Genomic DNA, 15198 nt, shown 5'->3' on the forward strand with positions numbered 1-15198 from the left:
GCGGTGGTGGACACTTTTTTAGGTTCACTTGTTCAGTGTTGCTGTGGGGAGGGAGGAACACTGCAACCAAATAACACTGGCGTGTGCCCGCAGTGTCTCAGCCACACTGGGTTTGCCCCTGCTCACAGAGTGTGTGCTTTCCCTGTTTACACTGCTTAGGCTCTAAGTTGCTCTGCCGGGAACTGTCTGAGGCCGGCCCTGGATTGTATGCACTTCCCAGGTCCAATCCACTCAGGTTCAGGTACTCGGGCACTCCACAAAGGTGCAGACTCGGTTGGGCCTGCATTTTGTGCCCTTCCCAGGTCTGAGCAGCTCAGGTGACCAGGTGCTTGGCAAGCATGGTCGCTGCGACTTATCGCCTCCCCCGTCCCTGCCGATTGGTTTTCTGTATGTACAACCAGCTCACCTTCTCAGGTGTGCTGTGTGTCTCTTCTGGGGAGCTGATCTCTGGCTGCGACCCTCCTGGCGGATGTTGACTGTCCAGAATCCCAAGAAGTCTTGGTTAGCAATGAAGCCTGCTTGCAGTTTGGTAGATGATGCCTCTCTGGCGCCATGATTGCCCCCTTCCAGCTCTGGCTGCCCTCGCCTGCCTGTCTCCAGTGGCAGATAGGCCAGTCCACAGCCGGCTAGCTCTGCTCAGTCCTTTGTTCTGTGAGCGGGCCTGGCAGTGTCTTAGGTTAGGGTTTTTTGTGGGGTACTTATCTCACAGTCTGGTTTTCTATCTCAAGTTAGTTCCCTCAGATTGCCCTTGGGGCATTCAGGCCTGGTCCTTACTCTAAGCAATGCAGCCCGCATCTCCCGGCCCAGCCCCTGCTTGCTAGTGGCGGATGTGGGCATCTGCACTGCTTCTCCACTGGGAGTTACCGTTGGGCTCGTAATCTGTGGGTTTTAATTATTTATTTATTTTTCCTCCCAGTTATTTTGCCCTCTGAGGTTCCAAGGCTTGCCACAGACTCGCCAGTGAGAGTGTTTCCTGGTGTTTGGAAACGTCTCTCATTTTTAAGACTCCCTTCCTGGGACGGATCTCCGTCCCTACCTCTTTGTCTCTCTTTTTATCTTTTATATTTTCTCCTACCTCCTGTCAAAGACAATGGGCTGCTTTTCTGGGTACTTTATGTCCTCTGCCAGCATTCAGAAGTTGTTTTGTGAAATGTACTCAGCGTTCAAATGTTCTTTTGATGAATTTGTGGGGGAGAAAGTGGTCTCCCCATCCTATTCCTCCACCATCTTAGGACCATCCCCTACCTTTAGGGTTTTCTATATATAAGATTATGTTATTTGCAAACAACTGTATTCCTTTTATGAATTTTTCTGGCCTGATTGCTCTTGTATGTACTTCCAGTGCTAGAATGGGTTAAAATGGTGCATATGTGTATACTTGTGTTGTCAATCTCAGAGGCCTAGATTTCAACTCTTCACTAATGAGTACAATAGTATTTCAGCTGTGAGTTTGTCACGTGTGTCCTTTTTTAATGTTGAGGTACATTACTTCTATACTCAAGTTTTAAGAATTTTTATCATGAAATAATGTTGAATTTTGTCAAATGATTTTTCTGTATGTATAGAGGTGACCATATAGTTTTAATCACTCATTCTATTAATATGGTATATTTCACATGCTGATCCGCATATACTGAATCATCCTTATATCCCAGGAATAAATCCCATTTGATTATGGTGTATGATCCTTTCAATGTGCTATTGAATTTGATTTGCTAACATTTTGTTGAGGACTTTGTAACATCTATATTCATCACAAGTATTAGCCTTTTGTTTTCTTTCCTTTAATGGTCTTATGTGATTTTAAGTGATATGAAAAAAAAATTTTTTTAATTTTGTGGTGCATATCAAAGATATGTTTACACTATCCTATAGCTTTTTTTTTCTTACTGGTTTCAAAATTCTTTCTTGTCTCAGACTTTTGACACTTTGACTACAATGTTTCTGGGTGTGGACTTCTTTTGGCTTTTCATTTGGGCATCTCTGGTGGGCTTCCTCAATCAGCATGTCCATTTACTTTCCCAGGTTTGGGAAGTTTTCAGACATTTATTTTGTTGAATAAGCTTTTTGCCTCTTTCTTTTTCTACTGGGATTTCTATAGTACATATATTAATCTGCTTCATGACATACCAAAGTCCCTTAAGTTTACTTCAAATATTTTCATTCTTATGTTTCTTCTCTGACTAGATAGTTTTCAGTGACCTGTCTTTAATTCTGCAGATCTTTTATTCTGCTATTCTAAAGGGATTCTGAATCTCTCTAGTGAAGTTTTCAGTTCTATTATTTTTTTCCTTTACTTCATGTTATCTATCTGGTCCTTTTTTAAAATTTTGTATTTCTTTTTTGAAATTCTCCCTTTATCCATGCACCGTTCTGCTGACACTGATGACTATCTTTATTAAAGTTATTTTAATTCTCTGTCAGGTAAATCATACACAGGTTTTCCCCTACTATTCAAAAATAGGACATTTTTATGAAATCTTTCATAAACCAAAATTATATGAAACAAAGAAGCAAATACTTTAGTACAAATGTTGCTAAAGAATGCACAAAATATATCAAGATAAAGCATAGATGCTCACAGATGAAGTTCAAAGCTGTGGCAGCATGATGTTGAGATGCTGGGTGTAGTTCCCAGGAAAGGAGCTTGGAGGAACTTGGGGCGTGTGCTATCTCTATAACAGTTTACTGCAAAACATATGCTGAAAGCTGTTTTCACTTTTCCCTTTTTTCATAAAAGCAAAAATCCTCTTCAGATTTCTTTCAGTTAGTTAGAACAGGTACTACTGTAGGTCTTTCATAAAAGCAAAGTGGCATAAAGAGAACTGTTGAAAGCATGGGATATCTGTATTTTCATTTCATTGGGATTGGTTTCTAGAAATTTGTCTTACACTTCCTTTAGGATGATATTTCACTGTTTCTTCATTTTTCTTAATTCTTTCTGTTGATATGTCAGCATTAAACAAACAGCCACCTCTTCCAGCCTTCTTGGATTGGCCTTATACTGAAGAAACTCCTCACTGATCATCATGGCCAGAGATTCTGGGGGCCTCTTAAATTTTTATGCTAGTCAAACCTACCAACTTTATTCTTAGTGATCCCCAGCTGTGTAGAATATGATGGATCATGATGAGCAAGGCAGAAGCCAATCCCTTGGATAGAATCTAGAAAAACTGGAACATTGGACACATTTAATTTTTTTCCTCTCTAGGGAGAAGTTGGGATCAGGTATTTTTTGCCCTCTTACTCTGTGCTGTGCTGACTGGATGAGCTGTGACGAGTGCTAGCATGCTAGGTTCAAATTTCCTTCTTTATTCTCAGTGACCCTACAGGCATCTGGAGTTTTCTGGGCCCCATCAGTATTCCAAGACAGGGAAGACAAAAGCAAGTGCCTTGGGCAGCCCCCAGAAAAATTAGACCCTTGGAAATATGATGCAGTCATTTCCTTGTTCCCCAGTTAGAAGCTAGAATCTGAAAGTTTCCTCCCAATCACCTGGTACTGAGACATAATTCATAATTTCTGAGGGTAGGAATTATGGGATGAATAGGTCCCAAATTTTCCTATTGGCTTCAAGGTAACTGGTTTTATGCTCACTCAGGATGCAGTAGACATTCAGTTTTCTGAGTTTTACGCAAAGGCAGTTGGTCCGTGTGTTGCTGTTGAATTGGTTTGTTCATGGGAGCAAGGAGAGTCTAGAAATTCCTATTCTGCCACCTTGCTCATTTCTCATCAGACAGACGATGACTGAAGTTGAGAGTTAAAGAGCCTGTGTTTATTATTTTCTGTAAGCACTTTAGTGCACTCAGAATCCACCCCATGTCATAATTCTTATGGTCATTATTAGTTCCATATTGATCAAGTGAACTAGCCACTTTAGTTCCCAAAGAATATGCTTCAACTGACACCGTAGTTTATAGCTTAACTGTGATTGCTATTTATGTTGCCCTGAATTACTAGTTGTCAGGTCTCATTGTCAAGGATCTTAGCACAATGATTAATCCAAGAATCAAACTTATTTCATAATTCCTTTTTTTGTGGAATCTATCTCCTGAAACCACTCCTAGCACCAAACCTGGATCAGCAAGAGTCCAGTTAAAAGACAAAGGAGAAGTTGGGAACAGGAGTAGATAACTAGAGAACTCAGAAAAATAATAAAGGTAAACTTGGAAGTAAAATTTTTTCCCAAGGCTGGGATCCAGACCTTGTCGTAGACTGGGACTTGCAGCCCAGTGGATGGGAGAGTAAATCTGCTGGATTGCTTTGGGCCAGAGTTTATCCAAAGCTAGCTGGCTAATGAAGTAAAGAAGAAAACAAATGGGCCTGGAGCATCACTCAGGAAGCCTACAACTGAGGTATTGCTCATGAATTCATTGCTCACGAATGCTGTTGGTAATTATGTTGATGGATCAAGAGAAGACACTAATTAGAATTAGATAAGAACCAGCCTCTTATAATATCCTTCTAGTTCCCTCTACTGACAAAACTTATCACTGCACCATCTGACAAAGAAGTGTCCATGAGGTTCAGTTCCAGCATCACAAATAGATTAATAAAAGTATTCCTATTTAGCAATAAAAATCAATGAGCTGCTAGTACATACAACAATGTAAGTGAATCTCAAAAGTATTACACTGAATGTGCTGTGTGATTAGGTCACTCACTCATGTCTGACTCTTTGCAACCCCATGGACTTGTAGCCCACCAGGCTACTCTGTCCATGGGGATTCTCCAGGCGAGAATACTGGAGTGGATTGTCATGCCCTCCTCATTACACTGAATAAATATATCTAGACACAAGATCCTACAAACTGTTTTCATTTTGGAAAAGACATTTTAGTGGAGGCAAAACTATAGTGACAGGACACCAGGTTAGAAGCTGCCTAGGGCCAGGTTGGGGGAAGAGACTGACTGCAAAGAGATATTCAACAACTTTTTAGGGTGATGAAAATGTCCTGAAATTTGACTGAGGTAGTGGTACAACTCTGTACAGTTTCCTTAAGTGAATAGATTTCATTACATATAAATTATACCTCAAAAAGCTGTAAAATAATCTCCAGTGATTTTTGTTCTTCTCTCTGCTGCTTTATTTATATAAACTATCCAAACTTGGTAATTTCACTCTCAAAAATTAGTCATCAGACATCAACAAGATAGCCTAATAAGATATCCCTAACTCATATTCCCTCTTCAGCAACAATAATCTGGCATCCATCCACAGACAAGAGTAACTTTGTGAGAGCTTTGAGATTTAGGTAGAAGACTGTGAAAACCCAGTGAAGTCCACAATCTAGGAGAGCTGTTTTGAGAAAGAAGACTTGTACTCAGGCAGCTGACTTAACCAACCATAGTCCCAGGTACAAACCTGGAAACAGCTCCATAACTCCTAAGAACTTGACTACAGCCCCATTTAGCTTTGGTTCCATTACCAGTACCATATACCAAGGATTCCAGGAAGAGTCATGCACACCTGTATGTCACACTTGTGTGTCAGGCACACAAACCTCTGTCTGAGCTGTGTACCTGAAGTGTTCCATGAAATGGCTCCAGTCCCTCTCAGCTGTAGTCCAGGTGCCCCTGGAGAAGCCTAGCAAACTCAGTCTGGTTGTAGACACAGAAAGAACCCTGTAACTGGAGGCCTTTGCAGTCACAATCCATGAACATTTCTACTGGCTCAGGGACCCAGAGGATGTGCTTCTGTCTGCACCCCTAGAGATTTTGAAAGGGCCCTAAATTCTGTTCCTGCGTACTCCCAGCTGCTCAGAGATAGCACAAGAAAGGAAAGAGTAAATATTAGAGCATAAACAAATAAAAGAGATTAGAAGGACAATAAAAAAGATCAATAAAACTAAGAGTTGATTTTTGAAAGATAAACAAAATCAAAAAACCTTCAGCTAGACTAACCAAGAAAAACAGAGAGGACTCAAATACAGTTATAAATAAGAAGAGACATTGCAACCAATACCACAGAAATACAAGGGATGATACAGGCTATTATGAAAAGCTATAATCCAATAAATTGGATAATTTAGACCAGTGGTGGGCTACAGTCTATGGGGTCGCAAAGAGTTGGACATGGACATGATTGAGCGACTTCACTTTCACTTTCACTTTCACTTTAGACCATTGGATAACTTTCTAAAAATATACAACCTACCAAGGCCGAATCATGAAGAAACGGAAAATCTGAATATATCAAGTAAAGAGATTTAATCAGTAATCAAATACCTACCAAGAAATAAAAGCCCAGGACCAGTTCATTTCACTGGTGAATTCTATCAGACCTTTAAGCAGAATTAAAGCTACTGCTGATGCTGCTGCTAAGTCGCTTCAGTCGTGTCCGACTCTGTGCGACGCCATAGACGGCAGCCCACCAGGCTCCCCCGTCCCTGGGATTCTCCAGGCAAGAACACTGGAGTGGGTTGCCATTTCCTTCTCCAATGCATGAAAGTGAAAAGTGAAAGTGAAGTTGCTCAGTTGTGTCCGACTCTTTGTGACTCCATGGATTGCAGCCTACCAGGTTCCTCGGTCCATGGGATTTTCCAGGCAAGAGTACTGGAGTGGGGTGCCATTGCTTTCTCCACTCCCTAAAGCTAATCCTCCCTAAATTCTTCTTAAAAATATAAAAGGAGGGAACACTTTCAACCTCATGATACAAAAATTAAATAGTAACACTACAAATACACTATGGGCCAATTTACATGATGAATATAGATATAAAAACACTCAGCAAAATTCTAGTGGATCAAAATTCATAGCACATTAAAAGGATCATATACTATGAACAAGTGGGATCTATCCCTGCGATATGTGGTCAACATATACAAATCAACAAATGTAGTAAGTCACATTGACAGAATGAAAGATGAAGTCATATGGTCATTCAAAAGATGCAGAAAAATTACTTAATCAAAATTCAACTTCCTTTAACAATAACAGATTTCAACAAACCAAATGTAGAATTAAAATACCTCAACATAATAAAGGCTCACAGCTTAAATCACACTCAACAGTGAAGAGCTGAAATTTTTCCTTTAAAATCAGGAACATCACAAAGGTGCCTACTCTCACCACTCCCACTTAACACAATGTTAACAATACTTCCCAGAGTAATTAGGCAAGAGAAAGAGACAAAGACATTCAAATAGGAAATAAAGAAGCAAAATCATCCTTGTTTTCAGATGACATGCTCTTATATATAGACAAATCTAAAGACTCTACCAAAATACTATTAGAACTAATCAACAAGTTCAGTAAAGTTACAGGATACAAAATCAGCATACAAAAATCAGCTACATTTCTATACACTAATAACAAAATATATGAAAGAGAAACAAAGAGAATAATCCCACTCACAAAAGAATCAAAAACAATAATACACTAGAATATACAATGGAGAAAAGATAGTCTCTTCAATAAGTGGTGCTGGGAAAACTGAAAGGCTACATGTAAAAGAATGAAATTAGAACAGTCCTTAACACCAATCATAAACATAAACTCAAAATGGATTAAAGACCTAAATGTAAGGCTGGACACTATAAAGTTCTTAGAAGAAAACACCCATAACACTCTTTGACATAAATCGCAGCAAGATCTTTGTTGATCCACTATCTAGGATCATGAAAATAATAACAGAAATAAACAAATGGGATCTAATGAAACTTAAAAGCTTTTGCATAGCAAAGGAAACCACAAACAAAAAGAAAAGACAACGCTCAGAGTGGGAGAAAATATTTGCAAATGAAGCAATTGACAAGGGATTAATACTCAAAATATACAAACAGCTCATGCAGCTCTATATTAAACACAAACAAACAAACAAATCACCCAATCAAAAAATCGTCTGAAGACCTAAATAGAAATTCCTCCAAAGAAGACATGTAGATGGCCAACAAACACATGAAAAAAATGCTCAATATCACTAATTATAGAAATGCAAATGAAAACTACAATGAGGAATCACCTCACACCCATCCAAAAGGCCATCACTGAAAAATCTTCAAATAAATTCTGGAGAGGGTGTAGAGAAAAATGAACCCTCTTACCCTAATGGTGGGAGTGTAAATTGATACAGCCACTATAGAGAACAGTATGAAGATTCCCTAAAAACCTAAATATAGAACTACCATATGACTCAGCAATTCCATTCCTGGGCATATACCCAGAGAAAGCCATAATTCAAAAAGATACATGTACCCCAATGTTCACTGCAACACTATTTACAACAGCCAGGAATGAGAGCAACCTAAATGTAATCAACAGAGGAATGAAAAATGAAGATGTGGTATATAAATTCAATGGAATATTACTCAACCATAAAATAGAACAAAATTGTACCATTTGCAGAGATGCAGATAGACCTAGAGACTGTCATACAAGAGTGAAGTCAGAAAGACAAAAACAAATATTATATATTAACACGTATATTAACTTGTGGAATCTAGGAAAATGGTATGTGTGTTAGTCTATCAGTCACGTCCAACTCTTTGCGACCCCATGGACTGTAGCCCACCAGGCTCCTCTGTCCATGGGATTTTCTAGGCAAGAACACTGGAGTGGGCTGCCATTTCCTTCCCCAGGGAGGAAAATGATATAGAAGAACTTATTTGCAAAACAGGACTAGAGACACAAATATAGAGAACAAGAGTATGGGTACCAAGGTGGGAAGCCAGGTGTGGGGTGGATTGGGAGATTGTTATATATACACTAATACCTATAAACTAGATAATTAATGAAAATCGACTGTATAGCACAGGGTACTCTACTGAATGCTCTGTGATGGTCTAAATGGGAAGGAAATTCAAGGAAGAGGGGATATATGTGTACATGTGGCTGATTCACTCTGCTGTACATTATAAACTAACACAACATTGTCAAGTAACTATACTCCAATAAAAAATAAAGTTAAAACATAAAATATTTATAATATTACTTTGCTAGCTATGGGAAACCTAGATGAGATCACCTATTGTGTTCTGCCTTTTTGCCAGCTACTATATATCAATGATAATGATTATCACCAAATTTTAATTTATTATTTAAGCTTGCAGAAATAGCCAGAAGCCTTCATGTTCCCAGCAAACTTTAGAGGCTTCATTACCTTACTGTGTATAAAAGTCTTTATATTACTTTTCATTACTTTACTGTGTATAGAAGTATATATACTGTATATATATTTTAATGCTATTAAAATAAATTAATTTTTCCTATTTCAGTTATAGCACAAATAAAATCATCCTTTATTTCAAAACACTCAGCCTTATAAGCATCCATAGTACATAAATTTAGTTAACTGGTTCCATCTGGCAATATAAATCCTACAACAAATATACAAAGTCTGGAGCCAAGAATGACATACAACCCTCTTGGTGGCACTCAACCTAAAGTGTCAAAATGAACTTCAGAAATACTTGCTCATGCTTGACATGAAACACACAACTAATCACACTCAGTATATGGCAGTTTAACAAAGAGAATTATAAGGACTGACTGGGCCAAATTTTATGCTTACCACTCCTGTTTCTCATGTGTACCCTCAAACTTAAACAAGTCTTCAGAAGAGAGTTAAGTCTAATATGATGCTTTAGCCAACTCCTAGAGAACACTTTTAAAGTATAAAATCAAGAATATCTTGAACCCCTGTTTAAGTCACATCTATTTCCTCATTCTCCTTCTGATCCCTGTAAATCTGTTTAATTGTCATCACCTCAAATGATACTTCGGTAAGAAAATCTGCTCCGATTCCACTGCTATGGTTAAGCTTCTCACACATCTACTCTACTTCACTGAAGCGTTTTCACAATTGTGAAATGAAGTGAAGTAAAGTTGCTCAGTCACGTCTGACTCTTTGTGACCCCATGGACTATACAGTCCATGGAACTCTCCAGGCCAGAGTACTGGAGTGGGTAGCCTTCCCCTTCTCCAGGGGATCTTCCTGACCCAGGAATCAAACCGGGGTCTCCTGCATTGCACAGCTGTAAATATAAAAGATTCACACAATTTTGTTTAATGCTTGTCTCTCCAGTTTTATATCTGGCACATGCGTGCATGCTTAGTCACTCAGTCGTGTCCAACTCTTTGTGACCCCATGGACCACAGCCCACCAGGCTTCTCTGTCTATGGAATTTCCCAGGCAAGAACACTGGAGTGGGTTGTATTTCCTACTCCAATACCTGGCACAGCATTCAATAAATAACTTTTGAATGAAGAACAACAAAAAAAACCCAATGGTATACTTAGGAGTAAGATGAACCAAATAGGTAAAACATTTATGCACTGAAAACAATAAGGCATTGATGAAAGAAATTAGAACAGATGCAAAAAAAAAAAAAAAGGAACAATATCCCATATCATGGTCTGGAAGAATTAATATTGTTAATATGTCCATACTATCCAAAGCCAGCTATAGATTCAATGCAATCCCTATAAAACTCCCAATGGCAGTTTTCCTCAAAATAGAAAAAAAAAATCTTACAATTCATGTGGAATCACAAAAAGACCCCAAGAGCAAAAGTAGTTTTGAGAAAGAAGGACATAAAAATATTCTAAAGAATTTCAATGTGGTGTAGGTCCATTTAAATATATATATATATATATATTCAACACATTCTCATTAGTTAGCAAGAGCAGCTGACTAACATCAAGGAATATGGTAATTTACAAGCTAAATATTAGAAAAATTCTTTTTACAGGATTTTCTTGGAAGTCCAGGGGTTAACATTTCGCCTTCCAATACAGGAGGTGTGGGTTTGATCCCTGGTGGAAGAGCTACAATTCCACATGCCTTGTGGCCAAAAAAACAAAACATAAAACAGAAACAGTATTATAACAAATTCAATAAAGACTTTAAAAATGGTCTACATCAAAAAAAAATTTTTTTAAGAAAAATCCTTTATAAATTAATAGTTTTTTAAAACAAAGTGCCATGATTTTTTAAATGTACTCAAGGATGGGCTTTTTTTTAATTAAATAAATACGTACTTGTGAGGAAAAGAGGATCTAATATTCAGTTCAGTTCGGTTGCTCAGTCGTGTCTGACTCTTTGCGACCCCATGAACCGCGGCACGCCAGGCCTCCCTGTCCATCACCAACTCCCAGGGATCTAATATAACACTGAGAAAAAAGGCAGAAATGCAGGAATAAAAATTATTATCATAGAATCCTGAGGAGGCAATGAGTATCAGAGTGTGATCAACAGTGACTAATTATTAACGTATAGCTAATTAAGATAATAATTGAAAAATGCATTTCAATTTGGCAATTAGGAAGGGAGAAGTTATCTTGGTGAGAGAGCAATGTCAGCAAAATGGAGGGTGTCAAAAACAGAACCAGTTACAACCAGAACCTCTCAGCCCCTCCTATTCCTAGAATACACACAGTCTCTGGCTACCCAGATTTACTCTCTATTCCTTAAATATGCTGTTTCTTCCTATTATACCTCACCACACATTTTCTGCTTAGTGAAATTTAGCTTTTCCTTGAAGAATCATTGGAATTCTTTGTGATGCCATCTCTTAGCTCTAAGTTATGCCCTTCTTTGTGTTCCCGTATACCTAGATCACAGTTTTATTTTGATCAAGTGTTTGAAAAATCAACATGATCCTTAAGCTAGCTTTAAAGATGGCCATTTGATTTAACCTCAGACTTTCAAAAGATATCCATCTTAAATTGATGCTCTTTGGTTTACCTTTGTTTTGGGAACTATGTCTCTCAGATTAAGAGTTTCTGCAGAAACACTGATGCAGATACCAAGGAAATCCCTTTAGAATCAATGGAAAACTTTTACTTTGCTCCAAGGCTAATATAATTATTGTCACTGACATATTGGTGGATGGAGTGTTCTAAATTTTCATAATTGATTCCCAAATGTTTTCAAGACCAAGGTTTTAATATTAATTTTGCTAAAAACAAATAATATCAGGTGGCCAATTACATACTATAAAATATCAGTGAACTCAAAATATGAGGACAAATTTCTAATTTATTTAAAATGTTAAAATGCAGAAACACCCATTTTCCTAAAATGTCAGCATTTTTAATTGGTTACTCATATTATCTAATTAATAATTTTCTTGGTTTCTCTCTAAATTGAAGACACTATGAAAGGCCATAACAAGACACAGTACCTATTTTGACTGCAAAAGGACCACTGTCTTATCAGCAGATATACAGGTAAGGCTATAAAGAATTCCGTAAAATAATTCTGGGAGATAAAGTAAACTGATTTCTAATTCAGTTTAATTTATATAATAATGTATGTTTCAAGTTGGGGAAGAGAAAATGAGTTTTCACTCAGGACTACTCTGATCCAATATCTTCTCTATAAAATATGATTATTGAAAATTAATCCATAGTCCACATGACAAGTAACTTCAGTTGACTCACCATCAGGTATTGCTAAAATAATAAAACACTGTCTTTGAATATTTTTACTAAGTTTTCATAAAATACTTTAATTCTGAAAGATTTTTCAAAAACTGCTATAGATCTACATTATAAAGGGCAAACATATTTTACTCATTTTACAGCCCTCTAGTGATAAAACTCCAGAAAACCTCATGATGCTATGTGAACAAAAAGAAAAACAATGTATTAAGTTCAGAACAGACAAGGATAAGAAAGGGAAAAAGTTAAATGAAATATTTTTAAGGTAACATACTTTGAAGAACTTTCAGGTTCTTCTCCAACATTATTTATTTGAAAAATTCAGAAACCAAAGATTTTATCAATTTATGGAAAAGAAGAAATATGATTTTACCATTCCTTAAAACTTATCCTTCTTGTAATAATAACTATTACAGTAATTTATAATAAATCTGGGTGATCAGTGAATTTCAATAAATATATAGTGCATTAGAAGGAAATGATGAGTTTGTAAACATAATCATATAATAAATGTAGAACCTCCATGGGATTCACCAAAATGACACTAGTTGCTTAGAAGAGGTATAACAGAGTGTGTGTGCTGTGCTCAATCACTTTAGTTGTGTCCGACTCTGCAACTCTATGGACTGTAGCCCGCCAGACTCTATCCATGGGATTCTCCAGGCAGGAATGCTGGAGTGGGTTGCCATGCCCTCCTCCAGGGAATCTTCCAGATCCAGGGATCGAATCCCTGTCTCCTGCATTGCAGATGAATTCTTTACCCACTGAGCCACCTAGGAATCCCATAATAGAGTACAAGATAGGTATTTATATAAATACTTTGAATGGAGACTTGGTAACATCATAATCTCATAATGTTAAACATGTATTTAGGAGTTAAACCTAAAGACAGGAAGTATTAGGATAAATGAGTAATTAAGAATAATAACTTCTTGAGGGCATATGCCATACCACCATAGTAGCAGGATCCAAAATGTGATGAAATAAATATAAAAATGATAACAAAATTAACCTATTAATAAAACTTCTAAAATTTCTATATTCTTACTGTCTTAAAGGCTTAAAATGTCTTCCTTTAAATTATCCCTTGATAAAGGGATACTAAGCAAGAGAAATAATTTTTAAAGCCAACTATGATTCTGGGAAGTTTTTAAAATTAGACATTTTAAATGTCTAAATTAATTTATTTTCAAACACCACATCAATCCCATAGGACTGTATTTAAAATTTTTTTTCCTGGAGAAAAAAACACCATAAAATTTTTTTGTCTTCTAATTTTGGAAATGGCAAATTATATATATTAACCAGGAATTAGTACATCAGCATTAGATAATTCATGCATAAAAATGTTTTCTGCCCTGAGAATTTACACAGGATTTCTAGACTACCCCTCAGTACACAGTCTGTGATACTTTTATTCTCACAGACTTAATCTACTATGCATGTACTAGTATTCAGGACACAGCACAGGATGATTAAAGATGAGCTTCTTTCTTTTTGTATGTGGGGAAATTAGAGGAAAGAACTAGATACTTTCTAATTTAGAATCTCATTTCTGTGCCATTTCTATCCCAGCTGAAAAGCCAGGAATGGCTAAGGAAAACCAATCTTTGACAACTGAGTTCTTTCTCAAAGGACTTACAGATCATCCAGTGCTGAAGACCCTTCTGTTTCAGGTGTTTCTTACCATCTATCTGATCACTATGGTGGGCAATCTTGGTCTGGTGGCATTGATTTTTATGGAACGTCATCTTCACACTTCAATGTACTTCTTTCTGGGTAACCTCGCTCTGATGGATTTCTGTTGCTCCAGTGCCATAACCCCCAAGATGCTACAGAATTTATTTTCTAAAGACAGAATGATCTCCCTCTATGAATGCATGGTACAATTTTATTTTCTCTGCCTTGCTGAAACTGCAGATTGCTTTCTCCTGGCAGCAATGGCCTATGACCGCTATGTGGCCATCTGCAAACCACTGCAGTACCACACTATGATGTCAAAGAAACTCTGCATTCAGATGACCACAGGAGCCTACATAGCTAGTAACCTGCATTCTATGATTCATGTAGGACTTCTACTGAGGTTAACTTTCTGTAGATCTAGTCAAATTGACCACTTTTTCTGTGACATTCTTCCACTATATAGACTTTCCTGTACTGACCCTTATATTAATGAACTAATGATATATATTTTTTCAATGCCAATTCAAATCATTACCATTGCCACTGTCTTGATTTCTTATGTTTACATTCTTTTCACTGTTTTCAAAATGAAATCCAGAGAAGGGAGAGGTAAAGCCTTATCTACTTGTGCATCCCACTTTCTATCTGTCTCAATATTCTACATTTGTCTTCTCATGTATATTCGACCATTTGAAGAAGGGGATAAAGATATACCAGTGGCAATTTTTTACACAATAGTAATTCCTTTATTAAACCCTTTTATTTATAGCCTGAGAAATAAGGAAGTGATAAATGTTCTGAAAAAAATTATGAGGACCTGTAATATTCTTAAACAAACTTAATCTTCTATGGAAAACTGATTTTATTAAAATGATTTATAGATTAAGGGACACAGAAAATGAAAACTGTATTCTTATATAAAATATTAATCTATAATTCATTAGACTGCTGCTGCTGCTGCTGCTAAGTCACGACTCTGTGTGACCTCAGAGACAGTGGCCCACCAGGCTCCCGTCCCTGGAATTCTTCAGGCAAGCATACTGGAGTGGGTTGCCATTTCCTTTTCCGGTGTAGGAAAGTGAAAAGTGAAAAGTGAAATTGAAGTCGCTCAGTCGTGTCAGACTCTTCTCGAC

The 15198-nt window shown here is 37.2% G+C and overlaps 1 protein-coding gene across 1 annotated transcript; it reads left to right on the forward strand.

Moving 5' to 3' along the window:
- Positions 1 to 13877: 13877 nt before the first annotated feature.
- Positions 13878 to 14907, forward strand: LOC133254308 (olfactory receptor 5K4-like). The gene has a single exon (XM_061428556.1). It carries the CDS (start codon positions 13972 to 13974, stop codon positions 14905 to 14907), a length of 936 nt encoding a protein of 311 aa, XP_061284540.1. The 5' UTR covers positions 13878 to 13971.
- The last annotated feature ends 291 nt before the right edge of the window (positions 14908 to 15198 follow it).

The sequence above is a fragment of the Bos javanicus genome, chromosome 1 (assembly GCF_032452875.1).
Source record: "Bos javanicus breed banteng chromosome 1, ARS-OSU_banteng_1.0, whole genome shotgun sequence".
NCBI classification, from domain to species: domain Eukaryota; kingdom Metazoa; phylum Chordata; class Mammalia; order Artiodactyla; family Bovidae; genus Bos; species Bos javanicus.